Genomic DNA, 25,196 nt, shown 5'->3' with positions numbered 1-25,196 from the left:
TAACCAGAATCTTGTAAAAGACCTATACAAAGAAAACTACAAAACACTGTTGCAAGGAACCAAAAGAGACCTACATAAATGGAAAAACATACCATGCTCATGGACAGGACGAGTCAACATGGTAAAAATGTCAATCCCACCCAAAGTTATCTACAGATATAATGCAATCCAATCCAAATACAAACAGCATCCTATAACAAGATGGAAAAACTAATCACCAACTTTATATGGAAAGGAAAGAGGACCCAGATCAGCAAAGCATTACTGAAGAAAAAGAATAAAGTAGGAGGCCTCACACTACCTGATCTTAGAACCTACTATACAACCACAGTAGTCAAAACAGCCTGGCACTGGTAAAATGACAGACACATAGACTAATGGAACAGAATCGGGAACCTAGATGTAAATCCATCTACCTATGGTCAGATGATCTTTGACAAAGGACCAAAATTCATTAAATGGGTAAAAGACAGTCTTTTAACAAATAGTGCTGGCAAAACTGAATGTCTATCTGAAAAAAATGAAACAAGACCCATACCTCACACCACACACAAAAAATAATTCAAAATGGATCAAAGACCTAAATATAAAACCTAAAATGATAAAGATCATGGAATAAAAACAAGGGACAACACTAGGGCCCTAATACATGGCATAAATACCATAGAAACCATAACTAACAATGCACAATCACCAGAAGATAAAGCAGATAACTGGGAGCTCCTAAAAATTAAACACTTAATGCTCATCAAAAGACCACCACAAGAGTAAAAAGAGAAGCTACAGACTGCGGGAAAAAATTTTCTTTTTGGCTACATATATCCGACAAGGGTCCAATCTCTAAAATCTATGGAATACTTCAACACCTTAAGGACAAAAAGACAACCCAATTAAAAAACTGGCAAAGGATATGAAGAGACATCTCACCATAGAAGACATACAGGTAGCTAACAGACACATGAGGAAATGCTCACAATCATTGGCCATTAGAGAAATGCAAATCAAATCTAGAATGATACCATCTCACCCCAACACGGCTGCACAAAAAAAAAAAACAAAAACCCAGAAAATAACAAATGTTGGAGAGGATGCAGGGAGATTGGAACTCTTATGCACTGCCAGCAGGAATATAAAATGATACAACCACTATGGAAAACAATATGGTCCCACTTAAAAAGCTGGAAATAGAAATACCATACAATCCAGCAATCCCACTCCTAGCAATGTATCCTAGAGAAATAAGAGTCATCACACAAATAGACATACGCACGTCCATGCTCATTGCAGCATTATTCACAATAGCAGTCAGATGGAAACAACACAAGTGCCCAACAACAAGTGAATAGATAAACAAATTATGGTACATACATACAATGGAATATTATGCAATAATAAAAAAAAACTGTGATGAATCTGGGAAACATCTCACAACATGGATGAATCTGGAGGGCATCATACTGAGTAAAATAAGTTAATCACAAAAGGACAAATATTGTATGAGACCACTATTATACAAATCCAAGAAAAGGTTTACACACAGAAAAAAAATCAATCTTTGATGTTAAAAGGGAGGAGAGGGGTGGGGAGGGGAAATCACTAACTAGATAGTAGACAAGTGTTAACTCTGGTGAAGAGAGAGACGACACACAATATTGGGGAAGTCAGCACAACTTGACCAAGGCAAAGTCATAGAAGCTTCCTAGGCACACCCAAACACCTTGAGGGACTGAATTCCTGGGGCTGAGGGCTGGGGACCGTGGTCTCAGAAGACAACTATGTCAATTGGCATAACATAGTTCATAAAGAAAATGTTCTACTTCCTACTTTGCGAGTAGCATCTGGGGCTGCTTGTAAGTAGCCATATAAGATACATCTACTGGCTACATTTGAAGTACAGAAGAGTGAAGAAAACCACAGACACAAGGAATGTATTAGTTCAAAGGACTAATGGACAACATGAACCACAGCCTCTACCAGCCTGAGCCTAGAAGAACTAGGTGGCTCCTGGCTACCACCACTGACCACTCTGACAGAGATCACAATAGAGGGTACAGGGCAGAGAGGGAGAAAAATGTAGAGTAAAATCCAAATCTACCAAAAAAAGACCAGACTTACTGGTAAGACAGTGACTGGAGGAATCCCTGAGATTATGACTGCCAGACACCCTGCTATCTCAGAACTGAAACTACTCTCGAAGTCCACCTTTCAGCCAAAGATTAGACAGGCATATAAAACAGACAATAACACACATGAGTAATGTGCTTCTTAGTTCAGACAAGTATACGAGACCAAATGGGCAACACTTGCCCAATGGCAAACACAGAAGACAGGAAGGGACAGAAAAGTGGATGAATGGACACTGAAAACCCAGGGTGGAAAAGGAAATGGGAGAGTGCTGACACATTGTGGGGATTGCAACTAATGTCACAAAACAATTTGTGTACAAAATTTATGAATGAAAAACTAATTTGCATTATAAACTTTCATCTAAAACACATACACACATGAAAAAAGATTACAGCCTTGAAAATCTTTTGGCGCAGTTCTACTCTGTCATATGCAGTTGCTATGAGTCAGAATTTACCAACGGCAATGGGTTGGTATCGCAATCTGTAATTATTTTGTTTCTGTTGTAACAATATTTGTTGAGAAGAAAAAGCACTGAATGGTTTTAGCATCCCCTTCTTGAACGCCCACTAACCCTGTGTTTCTACTGATCCTCCAAAGAGAGATTATGGGAAGCCACATCAGAGGCCACAGAGATGCAAGCAGGGAACAGCAGCCATAGGTTGAGAGTAAAGATGGAAGCCAGGTCACAGAGGGAAAACAGGCTGTAGGGTAGACTGACAGTGGTAATAATAATAATAAAAAAGAAACAGAAAGCCATACAAAGTCTGGGGAAGGACGGAAGGTGCTGGACTAACCAAAGCACATGAGCTGGAGACCCACACTGGTTTCTGTAAGCATGAAAGGAAGTAAGCTGTGGTCTGCTAGGCCTCTGCCTGCACTGCCACTGCCCTTGGACAAGCTTCTGCATGGATGAGTGCTCCCCACCCTACTCCCTCCTCACCAACTGGAAGCATTCTCTCTCTCCTCTGTTTGAACAACGATTTCTCACATCACTAGATTGGCATTAGTTGTGCATGTGTGCCCATAATTCCAAGGTTACAGACAAGTGCTGATGTTAGCTGTAACTCCATGCTTTTCTCTGCTCAGGGTGTGCCGTGAGACCAGGAGAACTGGATACTGCCCGGCTATGACTACTGAACGTTTTGATCAAGGATTCTACTGAGGAATACTAGCCAAAAGGGGGGAAATGCAGATCAGAATTAGAAATTATCATGGGCCCCAAACTTTCTGGAGCCATGAAGGCTGAATGAACTCCTGAAATTATTGCCCTGAGATAATCTTTAAACTTTAAGCCAAAATTGTTTTTAGGTGCTGTCAAGTTGGTTCCTACTCATAGCGACCCTATGTAAAACAGAACTAAACACTGCCTGGTCTTGAGCCATCTTCACAATTATTGTTATGCTTGAGCCCTTGTTACAGCCACTGTGTCAATACATCTCACTGACAATCTTCCTCTCTTTCACTGACCCTCTACTTTACCAAGCATGATGTCCTTCTCCAAGGACGTGGTCTCACCATCCTTGCTTCTAAAGAACATTCTGGCTGTACTTCCTCCAAGACAGATTTGTTCATCTTTTGGCAGTCCGTGGTATATTCAATATTCTTCTCCAACACCACAATTCAAAGGTGTCAATTCTTCTTCAGTCTTCCTTTTTCATTGTCTAGCTTTCACATGCACAGGAGGCGATTGAAAACATCATGGCTTGGGTCAGGAGCACCTGAGTCTTCAAGGTGACATCTTTGCTCTTTAACACTTTAAGGCGGTCTTTTGTAGCAGATTTGCCCAATGCAATGCATCATTTTGTTTACTGACTGCTGCTTCCATGGGCGTTAGTTATAGATCCAAGTAAAACGAAATCCTTGACAACTTCAATCTTTTCTCTAGCAGGATGTTGCTTTTTGATCCAGTCGGAAGGATTTTTGTTTTCTTTATGTTGAAGTGTAATCCATACTGAAGGCTGCAGTCTTTGATCTTCATCAGAAAATACTTCAAGTCCTCCTTACTTTCAGCAAGCGAGGTTGTGTCATCTGCATATTGCAGGTTGTTGATGAGTCTTCCTCCAATCCTGATGCCCTGCTCTTCTTCATATAGTCTAGTTTCTTGGATTATCTGCTCAACATACAGATTGAATAGGTATGGTGAAAAGATACAACCTTGATGCACACCTTTCCTGACTTTAAACCATGCAGTATCCCCTCATTCTGTTCCAATGACTGCCACATGATCAATGTACAGGTTCTTCATGAGCATAATTAAGTGTTCTGGAACTCCCATTTGCAATGTTATCCATAATTTGATATGATCCACGCAGCTGAATGCCATTGCATAGTCAGTAAAACACAGGTAAACATCCTTCTGGTATTCTCTGCTTTCAGCCAGGATCCATCTGACATCAGCGATGATATCCCTGGTTCCACGTCCTCTTCTGAATCCAGCTTGAATTTCTGGCAGTTTCCTGTTGATGTACTGCTGCAGCCACTTGTGAATGATCTTCAGCAGTATATTATTTGTGTGTGATATTAATGATATTGCTAGATAATTTTCACAATTGGTGGGATCATCTTTCTTGGGAATGGGCATAAATACAGACCTCTTCCATTTGGCTGGCCACATAGCTGTCTTTCAAATTTCTTGGCATAGACGAGTGAGTACTTCCAGTGCTGCATCCATTTGTTGAAACATCCCAATTGGTATTCCGTCAATTCCGTGGTCTGTGGTTCGAACCCACCAGTTATTTCACAGGAGAAAGATGCAGGAGTCTGCTTCCATAAATATTACAGCCTTGGAAATCCTATGGGGAAGTTTTACTCCGTAGGGTCACTATGAGTCAGAATCTACTTGATGGTAATGTTTTGTTTTGTTTTCTATTCCTGTGCCACCGCTGTATATAGATTACCGGAAGCAATAGCTTGTATAACAATTTAAATGACACTGACTATGAGAAGTTATATCAGGAACTTGATGAGAACACAGATCTTGCTCTGCCCTCTGTTTGTACACTGTTCCTACCTCAGACTCTCATGTAACTCTTTCCCTCACTTAATTCAAGCTCTGCTCAAATATCACCTCCCCAGAGGTGCCTAATCCATTCCTTCTAAAATCACACCTCCTCATTTTCTATCATCTTATCCTCCCCTACATTTCTTCATAGCCATTACTGTCTTGCTCCCTCATGAGAAGGTAAACTCTTTCAGAGCAGGACTTTTGTCTTGTTCCAAGCTGAATTTCCAGTACCTAGAAATGGCCATCATCCGTCTCTCAGTTTGTGGAGACTCAAATATGCCAAGGATCATGAAGATGGCGCAGGACCTGGGAATGTTTAGTTATGTTCTACACTGGGTTGCCCTGAGTCAGAGGTGGCCTGAGAGCAACTAACAACAGTAACAACAACAACAGAAATGGCCAAGCCATTGTAGGCTCTCAGTAAATATATGCTGAGAAAAAATGGCTACATCGTTAAGAGCTTTTTAATACTAAGTGTTTGAAGTTATGTGTGTTTGGTTCTCTTTTGTTATTTATCTCTATCACGTTGTGATCAAAGATAGATAGTTTTATTTGTGTGCGAAAAAACTGAGGTTACTGCTTGTAAGGCGGCATTGCCTGGTACGAAACCTAACCTGAAATATGTTCTATTGGAAAAATACAGATATTGCTAAAAGCAAACTGCTTTGATCTGGTCTTACCTGTTTGTTTTTCAGACTGAGATAGTGAAATATCACTTCCATGGGAGCTCTACCTTTTTTTTTGGAATGATCACTGGTGGTCACATCTGTAGCACAACAACCAGTAAGACCTTTGGAAAGTCTTTTGAGTCTTCTCAGTTTATGGTTCAACAAAGTCGGATAGAATTAGTTACAGCTTACTCAAGACAGAAGTTAAAATTCACTAGGCAGACCCCAATCAAATCCAACCCGATCACGATTTACTGAATTTAAGCCTATGCTGGGTATTGTGCTGGGGACAAGGTAGGTACTGCTGGTGTCCTCTTCTCAGACTGGTGTTTCATGGGAACACAGAGTGATGTAGGCAATTAAAACATTACGTATTAAAAGCTACACTGTTGTTGTTGAGTGCCATCGAGTTGATTCCGACTCACTCTGACTCATAGTGACCCAATGTGACAGTGTAGAACTTCCCCTTAGGGTTTCCTAGGCTGTAGTCTTTACGGGAGCAGATCACCAGGTCTCTTCTCCAACAGAGCAGCTGGTGGCTTAGAACTGCCAACGTTTTGGTTAGCAGCTAAGTGCTTAAGCATTGTGCACCAGGACTCCTTTAAAAGCTACACTGTGCTGTTGCTGTTAGGTGCTGTGAAGTTGATTTCAATTCATCGTGACCCCACATGATGGAGGAGAACGGCTCCCATAGGATTTTCCAGGCTGTAGTTTTTACAGGAGCAGATCAAGTCTTTTTCCTATACAGCCACTGGGTAGATTTGAACCATCAATGGTTAGCAGCCGAATGGTTAACCGCTACACCACCAAAATTTAAAACAAACAAAAAAAACCATTGAGTCGATTCTGACTCATAGCTACTCTATACGACACCGTAGAACTGCCCCATAAGGTTTCCACGGACTGGCTGGTGGATTCAAACCACTGACCTTTCGGTTAGCAGCCAAGTTCTTAACCACTGTGCCACCAGGACTCCAAAGCTACACTGTTGTTCTTGTCAGGTACTGTCAAGTCAGTTTCGACTCATAGTGATCCCATGCACAATAGAAGGAAACTGCCTGGTCCTGCGCCATCCTCACAACTGTTGCTGTGCTTAAGCCCATTGCTGTAGCCACTGCGTGAATCCATCTCGTCGAAGGTCATCCTCTTTTTCACCAACCCTCTCTTTTACCAAGGGTGATGTCCTGCTCCAGGGACTGATCCCTGCTGATAATATGTCCAAAGTATGTAAGACGCAGTCTCACCATCCTTGTTTCTAAGCAGCATCCTGGCTGCACTTCTTCCAAGACTGACTTGTTTGTTCTTTGGGCAGTCCATGCTATATTCAATATTCTTTGCCAACAGCACAATTCAAAATCATCAATTCTTCTTTGGTCTTCCTTATTCATTGTCCAGCTTTTACATGCATAAGAGGTGACTGAAAACACCATGCCTTAGGTCAGGCCCACTTAGTCCTAAAGGTGACATCTTTGTTTTTCAATATTCTAAAGAGGTCTTTTGCAGCCAATTTGCCCAATACAATGCATCTTTTGATTTCCTGACTGCTGCTTCCATGGCTGTTGATTGTGGATCCAAGTAAAATGAAATCCTTGACAACCTCAATCTTTTCTCCATTTTTCATGATATTGCTTATTGGTCCAGTTGTGAGGATTTTTGTTTTCTTTATGTTGAGGCGTAATCCATACTGAAGGCTGTGGTCTTTGATCTTCATCAGTAAGTGCTTCAAGTCCTCTTCACTTTCAGCAAGCAAGGTGTGTCATCTGCATAACACAGGTTGTTAATGAGTCTTTCTTCAATCCTGATGCCCTGTTCTTTTTCATATAGTCCAGTTTCTTGGATTATTTGCTCAACATACAAACTGAATAGGTATGGTGAAAGGGTACAACCCTGAGGCACACCTTTCCTGACTTTCAAATATGTGGTATCCCCTTGTTCTGTTCGAATGACTGCCTCTTGATTCATGCACAGATGCCCCATGAGCACAATTAAGTGTTCCAGAATTCCATTTTCTGCAATGTTATCCATAATTTGATATGATTCACACAGTCGAATGCCTTAGCATAGTCAATAAAACACAGGTAAACATCTTTCTGGTATTCTTTGCTTTCAGCCAGGATCCATCTGACATCAGGAATGACATCTCTGGTTCCATGTCCTCTTCTAAATCCAGCTTGAATTTCTGGCAGTTCCCTGTCAATATACTGCTGCAGCCACTTTTGAATGACCTTTAGCAAAATTTTGCTTGGGTATGATATTAATGATATTGTTCGACAATTTCTGTGTTCTGTTGGATCACCTTTCTTGGGAAAAGGCATAAACATGGATCTCTTCCAGTTGGTTGGCCAGGTAGCTGTCTTCCAAATTTCTTGGCATAGACAAGTAAGCACCTCCAGTACTGCATCTGTCTGTTGAAATATCTCAATCGGTATTCCGTCAATTCCCAGAGCCTTGTTTTTCACCAGTGCCTTCAGTGCAGCTTGGACTTCTTCAGTACCATCAGTTCTTGATGATATGTTACCTCCTGAAATGGTTGAACGTCTATCAATTCTTTTTGGTGTAACAACTCTGTGTATTCCCTCCATCTTTTTTGATATTTCCTGAGTCATTTAAAATTCTCCCAATAGAATCCTTCAATATTGCAACTTGAGGCTTGAATTTTTTCTTCAGTTCTTTCAGCTTGAGAAGTCCTGAGCATGTTCTTCCCTTTTGGTTTTCTATCTTCAAGTCTTTGCATATATCATCATAATACTTTATTTTGCCTTCTTGAGCAATCTTTTGTTCAGCTTTTTTACGTCATCATTTTTCCTTTTGCTTTAGCTACTTAATGTTCAAGAGCAAGTTTCAGAGTCTCTTCTGACATCCATTTAGGTCTTTTCTTTCTTTCTCTCCTGTCTTTTCAATGACCTCTTGGTTTCTCCATGTATGATGTCCTTGATGTCATTCCACAACTAGTGTGGTCTTTGGTCATTAATGTTCAATTCATCAAATCTATTCTTAAGATGGTCTCTAAATTCAGGTGGGATATACTCAAGATCATACTTTGGCTCTTACGGACTTGTTTTAATTTTCTTCAGTTTCATCTTGAACCTACATATGAATAATTGATGGTCTGATCCGCAGTCGTCCCCTGGCCTTGTTCTGACATGATATTGAGCTTTTCCATCATCTCTTTCCACAGATGTAGTCAATTTGATTCCTGCATATTCCATCTGGTGAGGTACAGGTGTATCAGTCACAGTTTATGATGGTGAAAAAGGTATTTGCAATGAAGTATTCATTGGTCTTACAAAATTCTATCATGCGATCTCTGGCATCGTTTCTATCACTAAAGCCATATTTTCCAACTACTGATCCCTCTTCTTTGTTTCCAACTTTTGCATTCCAGTCACCAATAATTATCAGTGCAACCTGATTGCATGTTTGATCAACTTCAGACTGCAGAAGTTGGTAAAAATCTTCAATTTCTTCATTTTTGGCCTTAGTGTTTGGTGGGTAAATTTGACTAATAGTTGTATTAAATGGTCTTCCATGTAGGTGTATGAATATAATCCTATCACTGACAATGTTGTACTTCAGGATAGATGTTGAAACGTTCTTTCTGACGATGAATGCAATGGCATTCCTCTTCAAGCTGTTGTTCCCTGCATAGTAGACCATATGATTGTCTGATTCAAAATGACAAATACTAGTCCCTCTCAGCTTACTAATACCTAGGATTGGGAAACCCTGGTGGCGTAGTGGTTAAGTGCTATGGCTGCTAACCAAAGGATCGGCAGCTCAAATCCGCCAGATACTCCTTGGAAAACTCTATGGGGCAGTTCTCCTCTGTCCTATATGGTTGCTATGAGTCAGGGTTGACTTAATGGCACTGCACTTTTTTTGGTTAATGCCTAGGATATTGATCTTTATGCACTCCATTTCATTTTTGACAATTTCCAATTTTCCTAGGTTCATACTTTGTACATTCCACATTCCAATTATTAATGGATGTTTGCAGCTGTTTCTTCTCATTTTGAATCATGCCACGTCAGCAAATGAAGGAGCTGAAAGTTTGACTCCATCCATGTCATTAAGGCCGACTCTACTTTGAGGAGGCACCTCTTCCTCAGTTGTATTTTGAGTGCCTTCCGACCTGAGGGGTTCTTGTTTTGGCACTCTATCAGACGCTGTTCTGCTGCTAGTCATAAGGTTTTCACTGGCTAAATCTATTCAGAAGTAGACTGTTGGGTCCTTCTTCCTATTCTACCTTGGTCTGGAAGCTCAACTGAAACCTGTCCGCCATGGGTGACCCTGCTGGTATTTGTATACTGGTGGCATAGCTTCCAGCATCACAGCAACACACAAGCCCCCACAGTACAACAAATTAACAGATGCCTGGGGGCAAAGCTACACTAGGGGAGCATATATGACATGAGTCTCAACCAAGCAACAAAGCAAAGAAGACTTGCTTCCTGGGTAATGTTAGCTAAGCTGGTAAGTGGGACTGTCCAATTGAAGAAGAGAAAGAATAGAATGTTTTCTAACCCAAAGACAAGATATAGAAAAACTAAAATACAAGAGTGTCATGGATTGAATTTTGTCCCCCCAAAATGTGTGTCAACTTGGCTACGCCATGATTCCCAGTATTGTGCGATTGTCCACCATTTTGCCATCTGATGTGATTTTCCTATGTGTTGTAAATCCTACCTCTATGATGTTAATGAGGTAGGATTAGAGGCAACTATGTTAATGAGGCAGAACTCAATCTACAAGATTTGGTTGTGTCTTCAGTCAATCTCTTTTAAAATATGAAACAGAGAAGCAAGCAGAGAGACATGGGGACCTCATACCACCAAGAAAGCAGTGCCGGGAGCAAAGCGCATCCTTTGGGCCCGGGGTTCCTGCATAGAGAGGCTCCTCGACCAGGGTAAGATCAATGAAAAGGACCTCCCTCCAGATCTGACAGAGAGAAAGCCTTCCCCTGGAGCTGGTGTCCTGAATGTGTACTTCTAGCCTCCTACACTCTGTTTAACAAACTTCTGTTTATTAAACCCATCCACTTGTATTTTTATTATAGCAGCCCTGGATAACTAAGAGGGCATGCAGATGGGACATTACACTTTGCTCCAGACACCATCCCATTTTCACCTGCCACTATTCCTTTATTCCATTTCCAGTTTTTCAGCCTGTAGGTTAGCCTTTTCTCCCCACACACCCATTGCTCTGGTAGGGCTTATATGCAAATTCAAACCAGGAAGAAATAAGCAAAGAAAATGGCTAAGGAGTAGCGGCTGGAGCCTGGAACGAAGCCTACATTACGCTGACAAAATTTGATTTTCTGCAGAAAAAATATTTTGATAACCACATTTTTGGACTTCATTAGAAGGATCTGAAATGGATGACACCAAGCTGTTTGCCTAAAATAATGTCCCAAGCCTAAATTGGCATGGATGTTTCCCGAGGTTAAAATAGAAACTTGTTTTGCTAACAGAACACAACTTGGAAATCAAAGAGTCATTTAAGCTGAAACCATTATTTTTTCTTTTGTTGCAGAAAATGTCTCTTTTTATACACCCTGAGAAATCAGGAGAGTGAAGTCATCCTGCCACAAAACTTTCCATTAAAAACGTGAAGTTGTAGAAAACTCAAAAAGAAAGAATGAAAAAGTTTTCATGTAACAAATTCATTCCACAAACATTTATGAGTACCCACTATGTGGCAGACACTATTTTAGGCACTAAAGATACCGGCCCTTGTAGAGCTGGCATTCTAACAGAAAAGAAACAAGAAATAAGCAAATTATGTAGCAAGCTAGAAGATGAGTGGTATGGAGAAAAGACAGAGCAGAATAGGGATCAGAGCTGGTCTCATCAAAGAGGTGATATTTGAGCAAAGACTAAAAAAAGGGAGGATGTGAGCCATGCAGATAACCTGGGTGCAGGCAGAGGTAACAGCCAGTCAATGGCCCCAAGACAGGGGCATGCCTGGAGTGTGCCAGAAAGGGCGAGGACGCCATGGACTGGAGGAAGAGAATAGATTAGGTCCAGTGGTAGGCAAGACAGCTGATAGAGGCACAGGGGGCTATTTGAAGTAGGGTTTGAGAAGACGGGTGACTTGATCTGATAAATGCTTTAACGTGTATTTTAGGACAACGATTGTGTGTTTTCATATGAACATAGTTCTTTAGCACAATACTTTTTACTTTGCAACAATAAAGCAACGACCGCTTAAAATAGTGTCTAAATGATCTCCTCCACAACATCAGGAACCACAGCACTGCCAAGCAGTAACAGCCTCCCTCTCTGGCAGGCACGTGCCGCTGGAGGGGCTGCCACTGCTATTCTTTTAATGTGCTCAGAGTTGAGCTGGCAGAGATAGAAACAGTCTCCACGTTTCTTCTTCAGCACCCGACTGGCGAGCCAAACATCTCTTTCGGTTGGTTACAAAATAAAAATTATGTCTTTGCCAACTCTGTGGGAGAAGCAACTCCCGGAGTTTGCCTTTGCTAATTTGTCCAAGTCGTGCTGTGGTTTCACTGAAGGCAGACACAGCTCAGCTCCAGCCCCATAAACTTCTCCCGTCTTGGTCTTCTCCGCCTTGCGGCAGAATCTATGGCTAGCCCCTGTGGTTACCACCTGTTCGGGCGGAACCTGCAGAGCGCGCACCTACGCCCCGGGCTCCCTTCCTTCCCGGCTCACCCTTTCTTGCTCAGCACCCTGCTTTCCATCTCCTGGGACCGGCTTGCAACTCTTCTCCCAGCCTGGGGCTCGTCCCGCTTGGCTAGCCCCCAAAAGACGTTGCCTTCCCGCAGCGCCCCCGCCCCGAGTTTCCCGCCCCGCAGGCCCCTGGGAGAGGCCGAGCGCCCTCACCCCTAGCCCGAGCTGGGAGGGCGGCGAGTCGGGCGCACGCGCGCCCCCACTCCCGCGCCCCTCCCCTTGGGCAGCGCGGCTCCCCCTGCAGCACCTCCCCTCGCGGGAAAGGAGCCGGAGGGGGCTCCCGCCGCCGCGCCGCAGACCTGCTCCGGCTGCTCGCCGCGCCGCTCTCCTCGGGAGTGGCAGCTGTGGCGGCGGCAACGACAGGGGGTTTCCGGGGAGCGCAGCTCGCAGGCGCCGCGGGAAAGCGGAGCTGAGGAGGCGAGCGCGCCTCAATCCCGCGCCCAGTACACACAACCTGTTCTCTGCGCTCGGCTGCTCTGCCTCCAGGACTCGCCGCCAAGCATGGATTTTCTCCTGGCGCTGGTGCTCGCGTCCTCGCTCTACCTGCAGGCGGCCGCCGAGTTCGACGGGAGGTGAGTTGGACCCTGGGGCGCCCTCTCCTCCTGCGAGTGCGGGGTTCACGCTCCGTGCTCTGGGGTCACCTCTCCCGGGGGTTACAGGGTGAAAGAGGCGACTCCCCTGCCCAGAAGTTGGGCCACGGATAGGAGAGCCGTCGAGCCTCTCTGAGCGGCTGCGTTCTCCCTGTGAATCCGAGAACCCTGTCGCGGCTCCGCGCGGCTTCCGGAGGGCGGCTCAGCAGAGGGGCGAGCGGCCACTTCGGCTCCCGGCTCGGGAATTAGGCTGGGGGACAAGTGATATTGGAGGCCGGGATCGCGACTCTGAGCTTCAGCACCCTAAGCGAAGGCGACGCGCGGGACATCCCTTGCCCAGAATACTATTTAGACGGCTCTTCAGTGGGGAAAACTTCCATTTACTGGGGCGAAACCTCGGCTTGTAGCTGTCAGGGCTGGTCACACTTAGGGGTGTGAAGCGACTGGGCTACGAGCGGGGACCTGTTTGCCTCCCCATTTTTTTTTTTTTTGAGGGAGGAGGACTTAAAATAAGGACCAAGGTGGGAGGAGTGTGTGAGTGTGAGTGTGAGTGCGCCCGCACACTGCTCCTGAGACCTCGAGCAGCCTGACTGCTGCGTGCTCTGACAGGTTCCAACAACCCCGGGCTCCGTCTCCGCTGTCACTCAGCCGTTCCTCTGGCGGCGGCGCGCGGCGCCCTCTCCACCCGCCGCCGGATCCGCTCGGGCGTGTGTGTGAGTGTGTGTGTGTGCGTGAGTGTGTGTGTGTGTGTGTGTATGTCCGTCAGGAGGCTGTACTGGGTTACCCCACTCCACGCAATTACAGACCCGACTGCCCCGGGGCGCCGGTCGCTGCTGCTAGCGCAGAAACCGAGGCGCAGTCGGGGGTGGGGTGGACGTGGGGGTGGGGTTAACCTGGGTCACAGGGCCACCCAGTCACACTCCTTCAGCGACTCCCCCTTCTGCCCCGCCATGAATCTTTCTGCGCCGTCCCAAAGAAAGATGCCGCACCTGTTTAACCTGCAGTCTTGGAACGAATCAATTCCACGATAGATTGGCTTTCTTGTACCAGGAGGGGAACCAGTGGAGCGCTGAGATGCAAAAGCACAGCTGCTTGTTTACCACGCGGCTGGAGGATATAGGAGGTTCCGGGTTATTATGTTCTTTTTGAGCCTAGGGGCTTAGTGGAGAGGTAAAAGAAAGGGCAGTTGAAAAGATAAGGAGAGTTTAAGAAAAGGTGGCTATGGGCCGGAGGCAAGACTTTTTTAATTTTGATTTTTTAAAACAATTGTTTGCCTAGGCACACATGGATGTGTTTTGCATTTCTTGCTCCCACATTTCCAACAAGAAATACATCAGCTGATTATGCACACGATTTTAGTACAGCTTTAAAAAGGTATTTAAAACACTCAGCTGAAATGTCAGTCCCCTGCACTCTCCCAAAATGTCATTTAGGTGTGAATCTAAACAAGGAAACAATTTACCAAATAAGGTGTCAGGAGTGGAATCTGGTGGATGAATCAGTGTCCTGGAACTGAGCACTTTCTTTAGTCTTTACTTACATTAAAAGCTGCTGCCATCTACTCCATTCCAACTCACCGAGACTCCATAGTACAGGGTAGAACTGCTTCACAAGCTTTCCAAGGAGCAACTGGTAGATTCTAACTGCCACCTTTTGGTTAGCAGCCAAGCTCTTAACCTCTGCACCACCAGGGCTCCTTATTTACATAAGAGAGGAAAACATTATGAATTATTGATGCAGGAAAGTTTCAAACCACAAAGACACTTGAGATGTCAGGTACACCTTAAACTGTCCTTGGTTTGATTTAGATTTCCTTTTCTGGTACTCTTTTTTTTTTTTCCCCTGGGAACTTTTTCTCCCAGAGTCATGTCTCCAAAAGAATTCTGTTTCATTTGATCCCTTCTTATGCCCCTTCCCCTTTCACCCTTTATATGTGACAGAAATGAATTATTTTCTTCACTGACATGTCCTGCATTATTTAACACTTGTCAGTTTAGATCAGTCACTCAAAAGTACCCTTCCCCTCCCCTAACAGGTGCCTATCTTTGAGGAATCTGTTTTATTTCAAGCTTCAGAAACCACCCTGTGAGTAGCAGCCCTGAGAATTCTTGATTTAACTGGTGCTATTTACATTTAAGAAAAAAATCTCTCCCCCCTTATGCATTAAGATATGTATGTGTATTTAACTGTCTGAAATTTGGAATTATATCATAACAGAACTATTTCAGTGAGGGTGCTCGATCCCTAAATTTCTGCTGGCATGAAGGAGTTAGTAGGAAATTATTGCATGTGGTTTTAAAAAATTCTAAAATAACAAAAAAGAAATTTATATTTAACTTCAATAGTGTCTTTATTTATTTTGGATCTTTTTGTTTGGTAGGTGGCCCAGGCAGGTAGTGTCGTCCATTGGCCTGTGCCGTTATGGAGGAAGGATTGACTGCTGCTGGGGTTGGGCTCGCCAATCCTGGGGACGGTGTCAGCGTGAGTATCATCCCCGAGGCCTTCAGCCACTTGCGAGGTGGGGCTTTCCCCAGTCATTCATGGCTTCACTCTGCACACCAGAGGGCTTGTTACTGAGCATGGGTTGGCTGTGTGGGTCTGGCATGTGAGAGAGATTTCAGGCATAGGCCCTGACTCCTTATTCTGCTCCTTATATACAGAGCTGCCTGCATTCAGGTGCAGCTTTGTTGTTCTCAGACAGCCACCTAGGATGCTCATTTTAGCTTTTGCACCCAGTGTCTCCATCTCCTGTTTCTTCAACAGGCTCATTTCTTTCTTTGCTCTAGGCTCTGAGATGGAGGTAAGATAATGAGTCTAGACTGTATTTACACTAAATAAATTCCGAGCTGCATGGCACTTACAAGATCCTTACCATAGCTGTAGTGAGAAGTGGCCCATTTGTAAGTCAGCTTTTGAAGTGAGGTTGCGTTGACTGCTCTAAATGGACCACCTAGGATAATCAAACAAATCCCTGAAAAAAACATCATTCTCAAGTTCTATAAGTAATCAACATCATGTAATAGGTGCCAAGTCAGAAAAATGATTTTACCTTTACCAGGATCACAAATGCATATTTTAATGATAAAATTCATAGCCTCATCACAAGAGTTTGGGAAACTTTTTCTAGCATTTTATATGGAGCTCCAATTTTATCCCTACTTGCCCTCCTGCCTCCCCCTCCCCCGCATCCCCAAACAACCAAATACATTCCCAGGACATCTTCAGAGTATTATGTTGGCATGCCTGGTGAGATGATGGGAACTAACGTTCATTCCACATTGGGATGTATGCTCTATTACCCCAATGAGGAAGGGGCTTAGAGGAATAGAGAAGGGTAGTTTAAAAGGCTGGAGGTAACAGGGAAGAACCTTCCTTAGACATGTGTTAGCAGTGTGAGGAGCCAGGTAAATTCAAGTTCAGGGGAGTTAGGAATTCCCTCAACTATCTTAACCTTTAAGAAATACACATGATAACTGTCCTTAATTTTGTGAAGGAGGGAGAGGGACGGTCACAGTTTGACTTTTCTGAGTTGGGGATGGAAAAGTGAAGTGTCTAATGCTTGTCTACTTGCTATATGCAAGCCACAGACCTCGACCCTTGGCAGGTTGGCCACTGAATCTTATTGGAGGGAGACAGGCAAGTCACCATGCTACCACTGGTTACCCTACTTCACATTGTATTTAAGGGCAGGTGGCCAAAAAGAAGAAAGGTGCCAGCTGGAATTTAGTGTGCTGCCAGTTATACCAGAATGTCAGAGTATTTACGCAGCCAGAGATTGCAGGTGTGGAATTTAAAGGGACATTAGACTCCTGATAACCACAGGGTGAAGACAGGACCATTCTCTTGGACACATGCACACACACACACACACACACACACCCCAACACACATCCCTCTTGAATAAAAAATGAGTAGTTTCTTTGCAAGAATGGAGATAGCTTCCTCCTTCTTGGCTGTCTTAATTAGTAGGACACCTCCATAGTGAGTGTTGAAGTGCTGTGGGGTGCACACAGTCCCTGAGCTCCACCCAGGACAGGGCTGCGGTGGCAGCATGCCTGGAGCAGCAGTGGAGTGCACCTTCCGAGAAGGCAGGCAGAGTGCAGGCAATCAGGAGAGATGTAGGAGTGTATGTACACTCTGCCATATGTGCTAAAGAATTTCAAGAGAAAACGCTTTGGATTCTTAGAGGTTTACCAACTGTGGAATTCCCCAGGAAGAGCCTCTAAGAGCTGTTCTGTTTCTCTTTACTATGTAATTAAGTTTTCTCTACTATGAACTAGCTTGGCTGTTCTGAATTTGAGTGAGCGAAAAGACCTTTCATAGTTACAGTGGCATTACAAAATTTAAACCTCCAAGCTATTTTCTAGTACTTCTCTTTCTGCACAGTACCTTTCTTAGAAGATATGGGACATTATTTTATTGTTTTATATACCTTAATCTTGTTTCCAAAAGAATGCAATGTGGTTACATATAGTATTTGATAGTATTTTCCTTTTCCTTCCTGTTAATCGTCATGAATCTGAGGAAACTGCCACATGACATGAATTAATTTTTGAGATGAAAATGTTATAAAAACATGTAAGATGATACTGCACAAATCACAGTGCTTTGAAAGCATGAAGGTTTGAGAGACAGTATAATGGAGGGGAACATGGATTCTGGAGCAGGACTAAAAACCAAAAACCAAATCCAGTGCCATCAAGTCAATTCTGACTCCTAGCGACCCTATAAACCCAAAACCCACTGCCGTCGAGTCGATTCCGACTCATAGCGACCCTATAGGACAGAGTAGAACTGCCCCTTAGAGTTTCCAAGGAGCACCTGGCGGATTCGAACTGCCGACCTTTTGGTTAGCAGCCTTAGCACTTAACCACTATGATACCAGGGTTTCCCTATGGGTTTAAATTCCAGTTTCACCTCACCTCTCATTATCTGTGTGACTTTGGGCAAGTCGCTTAGCCTTTCTGTGCTTCATTTTTCTCATTCTAGAATGGACATAAGGTAGTACATACCTCATCTATCAATACGAGGCTTAAATGAGTTACTATTTTTAAAGCGCTTATAACTATTCAGAGAAAATACTATGTACATGTATCTGGTAAAATTAAAGAAATATAAAAAAATACTGCAACTAAAACTGTTGTGGGTTGGCACACACCCCCTGCCCATCAGATTCTTTGTTCATTAGGCATGCTGTGTATAAATTTTTGCATTTATATTGCCAAAATTAAAAATGGTTCCAAGGTTCTCTGTGTTGCAATGAAAATAAAATCCCTTTACGTTGAAAAGGGCCAGATGGTTCTTTACCAGTAATATTAAAGATGGCAAGGTTGTAAAAATAAGTTAAAGATGGACATGTCCTTCTGTGTGTTTTCGTTTTTTCCAGAATCTCAGATGTTCCAAATGTCTTTTGTCAGTTCAGAGTTCTGCCTGCCTTTGTTTTGATGTAAACAGGTAGAGGAATGTGGGGGTGAAAGGTCAGCTCAGAGCAGCACTAAGACAAGCTTTGAGGACACATGGAATATCTCTGAAAACTTGATTATTTTCTACAGAAAGCCTTTATGAAATTAAATTCTTTGCCTTTATGAACTTGCATTATTATTCTTGAGCAAGTAAATCTAGTCATGGATTACCTATAAAAATTCCAGAGAGCTTCTAGGAAATTTAATGTAAAAGATGTTTTTTCCTTTCTGACCCTTAGGTAATCTCAGAGCTCTTTCTCCAGAGAAACATTCTCCCTTCCTTATCAAAGGTGCTCCGCTCTTCATTTTTCTGAATAATTCACAACGGGATTTTCCTTTTAGTCAGCACAGCAAGACAGAAGGGACGTATTCCCACCTATACACAGAACCTCCTGATTTATCCCTGAGGTGTGTGTGTAGATGGGAAAAGTGGTACCTTTATTATATTATCTATCAGACCTCACACCCTAGTGCAGCGACCCTTTGGTGAGCGTCTGTTTCATTTGGTTGAGCATTTGTAGACGTTTTGGCTCTCTTCTGTGAGTCAAATATACGTGTCGCTACATAGCGTACTGCATTTCATTTTCGCTTGCTACTTGCCTTTTCAGGGGCTTGTGGGGAGAGGCTGACTAACATGGCAGGGTGCTAGAGTTGCTAAACTTCCCTTCTGGCTCACTCTGTCTAGCCTCAAAGCCACATTCAGCCAGGAGACTTCCCATCCTCCCATCTGGGACTGAGGAAGGAAGGACCAGAGATGCTACCCAAACAGGCATAGGAGTTCTTCTTCTGCTTCCTGCCCACACCACCCCTCTATCCCAACATTCCTGTCCTGCATGACCTATTCCAGAAATAGGCAGGTTGTGTTTTCATAGTTCTGTTGTAGGTCATAACCCTTGGCTTCTTTCTAGTCTTTGCTTTGCATTCTTGACTCATAAACAAATTTCTGGCATACTGAAAATTCAGGATCTGATCATCCGTCTCGGGCTTTACCTTTATTGACTATTGGTGTGGCTCTTTATTGTAAGGTGGAATTTGCTTAATATGGTCCTACACTGATGGTTACGTTGTGTACATTCATAGCACACAATCCCTTAATCACTCACGGGTCAGCACAAAATATTTGTGTTTCTTGCTCTGTCCTTATTTTATTCCTTAAGTTTTCCATCATCTCAATGCACATTTCATTTTAGGTATATTAACAATTTCTCTACTCCAACCAAGTGGAGACCTCTGTAATTAAGATTTTTCAGGGTTTGTATGTTTTATTTTTAAAAGCTGTGTATGCTATGGAAACAATTCTTAACAAAGAGCACTAGACAACTTGGGGAGACTTGGGTTCAAATCCTGACTTTTGCACCTGATTAGTTCTCTAACAGCTAACAGGAGCCCTGGAGGCACAGTGGTTAAGCGCTCAGCTGCCACCAAAAGGTTGGTGGTTTGAGCCCACCAGGTACTCTGTAGGAGAAAGATATGGCAGTCTGCCTCTATAAAAATTTAAAGCCTTGGAAGCCCTAGAAGGCAGCTGTACCCTGTCCTGTAGGGTCACTATGAGTCAAAAATCGAGTTGACAGCAACGAGTTTGGTTATTTTTTTGGTTTTAGTTCTGTAACGTTTCTCAGCTGCAATTTTTTTTTTCAAGCCAATTTCTAAAGTACATTCCAGTTTTAAATTCCATCTGAGAACTTCCTTAAGATAGGAAAGCATATCTAGATCTAGCTATTGTCTCTGTTTACCTGGAGATTTGGCTCTATATGTGGCTTATGACAGTGTGTCTGTTGAAAACACTTTATGGAGCTGTGAAGAAAAATTCAAATTCAACTAGCTCAGGTTTCAACAAAGCTATTCAGTTTCTGAGTGTTTTGGCTGTCAGTGAGCAATTTGTGGTTTCTAAAGGAAATTATGTGAATTGGGGTGGTTTTGTATCGTTTATCCTTAAGACCAGGCAAAACGTAGATGTTTTGCCATGTTTCGGATGGAGATACTGGAAGGATATAAAACCTGCACCAGTGGTTGGACTTTGCTTTGTTAGTTCTGACCTCATTTCCTTCTCCCTCCTGCCTGAAGTTAGTAAAAGCTACAGCTGAACAAATGCCATGTAAAGTGAAAATTTTCTATTATCTACTTAAGATAATCTCATAGGTTAGTGCAACATAAATCAAAAAAGCAACATGGTAACCAAGAAATAACTGTTCACTCTGAAGTATTTTAGAGTTGTTAAATAAGATAAAATAAAAGAAATTTTAGTTGGATAATGTATACCACCAGCTAATGATTGTGGACCACTGGAAAGTATAATGAGCAGATAATTAAGTTAATTTTTTCTGCCTTTCGACTGCAAAGACTGTTAGCTTAAGCAGATAATTTTGGTATTTAGTAAATGAAATGCCTAAATTTAGTGTTTCATTTCTTGCTTGTATCTGGTTTCAGAAAGCCCCATTTCAGCCTTGTAGGTTTTGAATACTTTCTTTAAAATATCCAAGAGAAATGAAAAAGATTGGAATCTGGCCTGAAGGCCACAGTGGTCCTCCCAACAGAGAGGTTATTCCTGTGAATGCCCGTCCATTTGTAGTCCACAACCTTTAGTGATAACCTTTATTGAACATAAATTAAGATTTTATACATAAAGCAACTTTTTAATACCTGTACAATCGTTTGGACCCCAGGAGTGTCTGGCAGTCTGAAGGGCATTGTGCTTTCCAGATTTCCGGGGCCAGCTTAATAGAGTTGGGCTTGCGTTACTGTCTTAATGTTTATTAGCTTTCTCCCCTAATATTGGGGTGAGATGCAGAATTTGCTTCTTTTTTGGGGGATAGGAATAAAAGGAAGGCAGTGGAAAATCTTATAGTTCACTTTCAGTGCTAATCCTGAATCCCCAAATCCTTCTTAAGAAGTGAAGTTTTTTGCATAAGCTTATTCAACCACCACTTTCCTTGAAAAGGCTATTTAAGAACACCATGTACTTTGGGTAACTTCAAGTGGTCTTGGAATGCAGACTTCAAACTAAAAATCAGTGTTGAAGAAGTCTGACCTTTTGAAACAAGTAGTCATTGAATTTGTGGACTCTTCAAAGTTAAGTTCCAAAGAAATTAGAGTTCTTTCAATCTTTTTCGCCATTAGAACTGATCTTTATATAATACTATTAAGATCTACTAATTTCCTAAGATCCCCTCATAAAGTTAATCCAGGCAGGTCTTAACCTTTATGGATTAGAAATCCTAGCACCTCTCAAGCTGGGAGGTGAGACCAAGTGAAGAGAAGCAGCACTCTGGTCTCTGCAAGTTCACTCCTAGATGTGCCCTCAGACTCCTGCCTCGGTGATGTGCTGCTTTAAAGCACGCACATACATAATGACACCAGTGAGGTGCTTGGCCTCAGAAACAACACTGCATTTGCTACACGGAAATTTTTTGATAAGCTTTCGTAAGTGTAGGCTTGTTTTTTCTCCTGCTATAGCGGACATATTATCCAACATTTTTGTTTAGTGCTTTTTATTGTAAAGTCCATGTTATATTCATTTTGACTCAGATGAATCAACTGCATGCCTTCAGGTTGATAATCCTGTGGTGCTGGGTGATTCCACGCTGTATCCTTCAGTGAGTGAAGGAGGGAGGATACACCGCAGGGACTGGATGCTCATCGTGGGGCAGGTGAAAGGGAAGGAGGGAAGGTTCTGACGGTCCGACCCTCGCTACCCCCACTTCCACCCTGCACAGACACTTTTGCCCCTTCCTCATCAATTTTCTGTGGGTTTTCCCCCATCGGTCTTTTAAAATATTTGTTTCTTTTGTAATAGATAATACATTCATTCCCTCAGCTGCCCAGTTACCTTTCTCAGAGTCAACGTGTATTATCAGTCCTCTTGGATACCTTCCAAAAATATTTTACGTACTTATGGCCAAATTCCTGTGTATCTTCTTCCCCCACCAGTTTTCTACAAATGGGAGGGCACCGTACACACTGTTCTGCATCTTGCTTTTTGCTTTCTTAACGGTATTTCTATACCATCAGTACATGAAGAGCCTCCTCACTTTTCTTTTGTCTGTTTGGCCAATGGTTTGGCAATTTTGTTGGTCTTTTCAAAGAACCAACTTTTGGTCTGTTGATTCTTTCTATTGTTTTTTTCTCTTCTCTAGTTCATTAATTTTTCCTCTAATGTTCATTTCCTTTCTTCTGCTGCCTGTGGGCTTCTTTTGCTGTTCTCTTTCTATTTATTCGAGTTGTAGGGCTAATGTTTTGATTTTGGCCTGTTTTTCTTTTTAGAAGTGTGTGTTTATTATTATAAATTGCCCTCTGAGCACTGCTTTTGCTGTGTCCCGAAGGTTTTTATATGATGTGTTTTCACTCTCATTTGATTCTAGGAATTTTTTTATTCTGTCTTTGACTTCTTCTATTACCTAGTTGTTTTTAAAACCAAAAAAACCCAAACCCATTGCTGTGGAGTCGATTTCAACTCATAGTGACCCAATAGGACAGAGTAGAACTGCCCATAGGGTTTCCAAGGAACAGCTGGTAGATTCAAACTGCCAACCTTTTAGTTAACACCTTTTAGTTAGTGTCTGAGTTCTTAGCAAGGTGTTACTCAGTTTTCATGTATTTAATTTTTTTCCCTTGCTCCTCCTGTTACTGATTTCCACTTTTATGGCATTGTGATCAGAGAGAATGCTTTGTATTATTTTGATGTTTTAGATTTTATTAAGCAGTTACTTTGTAGCCTAAAACATGGTCTGTTCTGGAAGAGAACTGTTGCTGTTGGTGGAGTATTCGGTACATGTCTATGAAGCCAAGTTGGTTGATTGTGAGCCATCTCACTTTTTCATGGATTTATAGTATTCCATCAAAATAACTTATTAACCAGTCCCCTACTGATAGAATTTATGTTGATTTTAATCTTGAGCTAAATCACGAGATTCCAAAATAAAGAGCCTTGAGCATAGTTTTGTTTTGCATGTTGACTTAGTAATCTAGTGCTGCTTTAACAGAAATACCACAAGTGGATGGCTTTAACAAACAGAAGTTTATTTTCTCACAGTCTAGTGAGCTAGAATTCCAAATTCAGGGTGCTAGCTCCAGGGGAAGGTGTTCTGTCTCTGTTGGCTCTGGAGGAAGGTCCTTGTCATAAATCTCTCCCCAGACTAGGAGCTTCTCTGCACAGAAACCCCTGGCCCAAAGATGCGCTCTGCTCCTGGTACTGTTTTCTTGGTGGTATGAGGTCCCCAACTCTCTGCTTGCTTCCCTTTCCTTTTATCTCTTGCAAGATAAAAGGTGGTGCAAGCCACACCCCAGGGAAACTCCCTTTACGTTGGATCAGGGATGTGACCTGAGCAAGGGTATTATATCCCACCCTAATCCTCTTTAACATAGTCTAATCTTGCCTCATTAACCATAGGCAGAGATGAGGATTTACAACATTTAGGAAAATTATGTCAATCACAAAATGGAAGACAACCACACAATACTGGGAATCATGGCCTAACCAAGTTGACACATAATTTTGGAGGACATGAGTCAATCCGTGATACATGTGTTCTCATATTTCTGTAGGATAAAGTTTTAGAAATGGTCAGATGACATTTGTAATTTTAATCAAGTGGCCAATTGTTTTTTACTGGATGGTAAGTAGGTAATGGGAGAAACTGGATTGTACTGCTGATTAAATGATCTGCAACCCCATATGCAGAATCCGATGAGTTTGCTTGGTTCTAAAGTGCTCTGATCCCTACTCTTTCCCAAGAGAATTCTCTGATGAGTAAGTGAAGGTCTCTCTAACCCCATCTTTTACTGCTTTCCTCCTGGACCAGAAGCAACTGGTTGATAAAGGTAGGGTGAGATTTGTCCATTTCGATGGGGTCTCTAATACTCTACCTTGCTCCCTGCCTATCAGTGTCTACTTTATATGGATGTGGGTTCCAAGAAATACTCACAATTTCTTTCAGGAGTTGCTTAATTTATTAATTTTTTATTATCTTTAGTTTAACCATTATTATATGTATGTGTGTGTGTGTATATATATATGTATGTATGTATATAAAAACCCACTGCCGTTGAGTTGATTCCGACTCATAGCGACCCTATACGACAGAGCAGAACTGCCCGATAGAGTTTCTAAGGAGCGCCTGGAGGATTCGAACTGCCGACCTCTTGGTTAGCAGCCATAGCACTTAACCACTACGCCACCAGGGTTTCCTGTATATATATAAAAAATTTTTTTATAAAAAAATAAACACATCTTGGAGCCCTCATGACACAGTGGTTAAGCATTTGGCTGCTAACCAAAAGGTTGGCAGTTTGGATCCACCAGCAGCTCCTTGGAAACCCTGTGGGACAGTTCTACTCTAAGTCAGAATCAACTTGACGGCAATGGGTTTTTTTGGTTAGACACATATACGTATAGTGTATGTGCGTGTGTGTATATAAACTGTTCGCTTTTTTACTAGACCCATGGTCTGCTAGAAAGGAGTATGTGAGAATTTGGAGATCTGAATTAGAATTTTGGGCGTATCTGTTACCATAAAAAGATTTGTGGGAAATATGAAAACAATCTTGTAACAAAACACTTTTAAAAAGTGTAGTAAAATATATATATATTTTTCGTTAGTTATTCCATTCTCATTCTTATTTCAATTACATACTTAATTACACACATACAC

The 25,196-nt window shown here is 42.5% G+C and overlaps 1 protein-coding gene across 4 annotated transcripts in view; it reads left to right on the top strand.

Annotated features, from left to right (window-relative positions):
• The first annotated feature begins 12,856 nt into the window (after positions 1–12,856).
• The window catches only part of NPNT (nephronectin), a 79,529-nt gene continuing 67,189 nt past the window's right edge, over positions 12,857–25,196 (top strand). For all 4 annotated transcript variants that reach the window (XM_064285479.1, XM_003410379.3, XM_064285480.1 and 1 more), the window contains exons 1-2: positions 12,857–13,069; positions 15,468–15,568. In XM_064285479.1, the coding sequence (XP_064141549.1) occupies positions 12,999–13,069; positions 15,468–15,568 (172 nt within the window). In that variant the 5' untranslated portion in view covers positions 12,857–12,998. The remainder of the gene's footprint in view (positions 13,070–15,467; positions 15,569–25,196) is intronic.

The sequence above is a fragment of the Loxodonta africana genome, chromosome 5 (genome assembly GCF_030014295.1).
Source record: "Loxodonta africana isolate mLoxAfr1 chromosome 5, mLoxAfr1.hap2, whole genome shotgun sequence".
Classification (NCBI taxonomy): Eukaryota; Metazoa; Chordata; class Mammalia; order Proboscidea; family Elephantidae; genus Loxodonta; species Loxodonta africana.
This window is presented reverse-complemented; position numbering and strand designations above follow the sequence as displayed.